A 3912-nucleotide genomic window follows, 5' to 3' on the forward strand; every position below is an offset into this window, starting at 1 on the left:
AGTGAGACATGTGGCCAACTTCTTTCATTTGGAAGCAACAGACACTGGCTTGTGCTGGGGAACAGAGCTATCTGTCCTCCAGTGAATCCTCTGCTTGCTTGAGCGAGCATGTGTCACAGTGTTTCTTCACCATACAAGGCTTGAGGCATTAACCCCTTAGGAGGAGTTCAGCTCCTGCACATTCCTTTTAAAGTTTTACATTTCCTATGGTTTTGGATGATTGGAAAAGTGGATTTACCTGCAGGGTATAGGCTTTCTGATTTTCTTTTTGAGTATGAACTGCAGTTTCTCACTGCTTTCACCTGAGTCAGGGGCCATCTCAAGCCTTCTCCACAATCTAGAAAGTAAGGTAAAACAAAATATGATACACTTTGCTCATCCAGACTTCTTTTTTAACCCCACAATTTACAGACATGTTCCTTGCTGTGAGAAATTGCTGACGTTAAGCCTGTTGATATTTGTCTAGTATTTTACCAGGAAAATATTAAAAAAAAAAAAAAAAAATGATGCAAAGAGAAGTTACTTTTTCTTTCCAAACCCAGTAGAATTAAATTCTGTTAGTGAGACTGTTTCTAAAACACATTGTCAGATGTTGCTCATTTTCATGTGAAACAGGGTCTCCTTTGCCAAATATGCATGCCGTGTTTGTTCCATGCTATGCATAGTGCTTATGGTGGGTTGCTGTCATTGGTCAAATGAAAAATGAAGGCTCGGTTCCAAACTCTTAGTTTCTGTTGTTCTGAATATATGGAATCCCAAGCAAAAAAAGCCAAGGCTGTCCTTTTTTAGGAAACCACAAAAGCCCATGACAACCATTCAAGGTAATTAAATGTAGTGATTTCTTATAAATTATTTCATTAGTTTTCCTCGAATAATTTACATTGCAAAGATAAACTCATTGTTATTAAGTGGAAAGTAAAATTTTGCCTTCAAATTCATTAAAAAAATAGCTTTCTAAGGTACAGCAAATGAACCTGTGTCCAGCCGGGTGAGGTAAACCATTGTTGGATTCCCAGGGCATGTATGTATGTCAGTATGCTCCCTGACACAGTTTTTCCTAATAGCGGCAAGTGCTCCTCCAGACAATAATGTGACCTGATCAAATGATAAGACAACCTAGGCCTGTTTGAGTTACCAGTAAAAATAAGGTCTAAAGGACCCAGTGGCCCCCTTTCCCCTGGGGCGTGCTGTGCTCCCCCATACCTTCAGCATATTGCACTCATGACTTGCTGATAGCATTGTTCATGTTCATGAGGACTGTATCTCCTTTGAAGTTACCGTCCTGGTTGGATTGCCAGCATGCATCTGGAGAGTGAGTAACATGGACTACACGATGGTTTTGAGCCTCATCTGAGTGATGAAGATGTTGAAACCTTGTTTCTCACCTCCTGAGAAGTCCTGCAATCATGAGGCAGTGAGGTGAAAGGAACGGCCAAATTCCTTCCCTTGAAATAAAACAGTTGTCTGATGTGTGATGAGCCTGATTCTGTTGTGTGAGGCACGTCCAAGCAGTTCTTGCACTTAACAACTTTGGGAGACCTAATTTTTGGATACAGGTGGTGCTTTCGCAGGTGCCAAGGTGCTTAGACTGGAGCTGTGTCTGGGGAACTTCAACTGAAATGCTTAGTTGGGGAGGAAAGGGTTAGATGGCAAGTCTGGTCCCAGGTTTCAAGGAAATCTTTGTGGAAAGGAGAATCCATGTTCAAAAATTGCTATTTTTAATTCTTATTGCACTGAATCTGTCCCTTTTAGACAGCAGTGCTTAATGCATCAGAAACAGAGAACCATAACTGATGCTAATGAAATGCTTGAGCAGGCATTAGTCCACAATTATCAGAAGAATTATTATATTCATTTCTAATTCACACAATTCTCTTTTCTGCATTTTCTGTGTACACTAAGAATTGTTAGGCAACTGTTATCCTACTTCCTTCCAATTCTTTATGTTGGTATTCTCCCCTTTATCTCTCTATTTATTTTTTTTTTTTTTAAATATTGAATCATGAAAACATCAAATAGAAGCATAGATTTTGGCATTTAAAAGAACGACAACTTTATCCCACTTGGTCTCCTGATATGAGTCTATCTCCATGGATAAGCACATTTCCCATTTAAGAATTTAGCAGTGTGCTCTCTCCTTTGTTACAAGGCCACTATTAGCGTACCAGTGTGATGTCCACTGCTCTCATTAAAGAACAAGGCAAAACAAATCCAACTCTGAAATTACATTGTTATCAGTCTCTTTAAAGTCCTGGAATAGCTTAAATTTGTCTCAGCATGCTCTGTCATCAAGCACTGTGTAGAAACACATCTCTTTCCCAAAACTCGTCACTTCTGCTCAGTTGGAACTATATTGCAAAGATAATTTTTTTCAAAAATTCACTCCTGTCATCAATAATTTCATTTCCCAGCTACATTTGGTTTTGATGCAGTCTTTTCCAGAACCAATTCAGGAATTTAAATGCAAATCCTAATGCATTATTTTGTGGTGTGCTTTAAAACTTAGGAAGGGCAGAAATATTGCTGTGCACAGAGAAACTAAATGATACCTTTTGTGTTTTCATTTTCAAGAGGCATTTGTCCCCTGAAGAGTTCCAGGAAGTCTTCAAAATGAGCATTGAGGAATTTGATCGTCTGGCACTTTGGAAGCGGAATGACCTGAAGAAAAAGGCCCTGCTTTTCTAGCCCCTCCCGGATAAAATATGTGCTTAATCAAAACGAAAATAGTCTTGCCAGAACTATCACATGCACTTGCTGTTGAACCATTGTCCAGCTTCATTGTGTTAGTATGTGTCGGGGGAAACAGGACAGATTAGATGGCAATGCATTGGAATACAGGGAACTCGCTAATCTTGCATGACCAGCTGGTATTGTCAGTAACTCCTGGTCCTACACAGTTTACAGCGTGCAAAAAATCTAGCTTTAAATTTATTGTTGCTTGCAGTTATTGCTTGATGCAAATGGAATTTCTGAAAGGAAGGGAAAAATGTGTAGCTGTGACAAAGAAAACGCATCTAACATTTTGTTCCATTCAGTTTTACAACACAATCTTTACAAAATCAAGTAAGCAATTAATATAAAATTCCCCAAGAGGGGATCACGTGCTATTAAAAATATGGTAAAAGCCAAAGAAAAGCATGTCCGCAAGCAATTATTGCAATTGTTTATATGGGGTACTTTTTAAGAATGAAAGCAAAAATATGGAAGCACCTTAATTCTACTTCTTATATTTAAACACAGCCTACTCTCTAAAAGGCCGTATTTGTCTAGAAGGTAACTAACTATCTTTAACTACAACACGAGAGGTTTTATTTTATTAAGAATATATTGTGACATAAAACAGTTATAATGACTAAAATGTATACAGAGCTACTTAAAAATTTAGTCCCATTCATCAGGAAAACTGAAGCCTTATACAAAACTGGTTTAAAAGTGTATTGTGCCAGTTGACTGTGTTTTCCTACTAGTTTGGGGTGTTTGGAGAACTTTTTTTTTTACATTTCATGCTGATAAAACAACATGTCATCTTGATTATACATAAGTAGGTACATCTATCTATAGAACAATTCTTTTCATTAATACATGTCCTAAGTGAAGGCATTCTTACTTTACCCACTTTCCGGCTTTACACGACAAGCCATGAGAACTGTGATGGCAATTGGTAGGTGTGGAAACTAACAGTTCGGCATAAAATGTAACAAAAAAAGCTTTGTGTGCTCTATCAATAATACATCCAACTATAATCAAATATATAAAACCCTCATGCATTACTATTTGCATGTTTCTGTACAAACCAATTTTTTTAAAAAACAACAACTTATGTGATACTGGTGCAGTACCTTGAAACTATCTTAAATAACAAGCAAACCTAACAAGATCTAAGTGTTTGATATGAGCATTAGACCTTAATAT

The 3912-nt window shown here is 37.6% G+C and overlaps 1 protein-coding gene across 1 annotated transcript in view; it reads left to right on the forward strand.

The window, feature by feature from the left end:
- The window catches only part of ABLIM2 (actin binding LIM protein family, member 2), a 56452-nt gene extending 53040 nt beyond the window's left edge, over positions 1–3412 (forward strand). The window contains exon 15 of the mRNA XM_008940909.1: positions 2572–3412. Coding sequence (XP_008939157.1) covers positions 2572–2685 — 114 coding nt within the window. The 3' untranslated portion in view covers positions 2686–3412. The remainder of the gene's footprint in view (positions 1–2571) is intronic.
- Positions 3413–3912: the final 500 nt, after the last annotated feature.

The sequence above is a fragment of the Merops nubicus genome, unplaced genomic scaffold (assembly GCF_000691845.1).
Source record: "Merops nubicus isolate BGI_N331 unplaced genomic scaffold, ASM69184v1 scaffold15445, whole genome shotgun sequence".
Classification (NCBI taxonomy): Eukaryota; Metazoa; Chordata; class Aves; order Coraciiformes; family Meropidae; genus Merops; species Merops nubicus.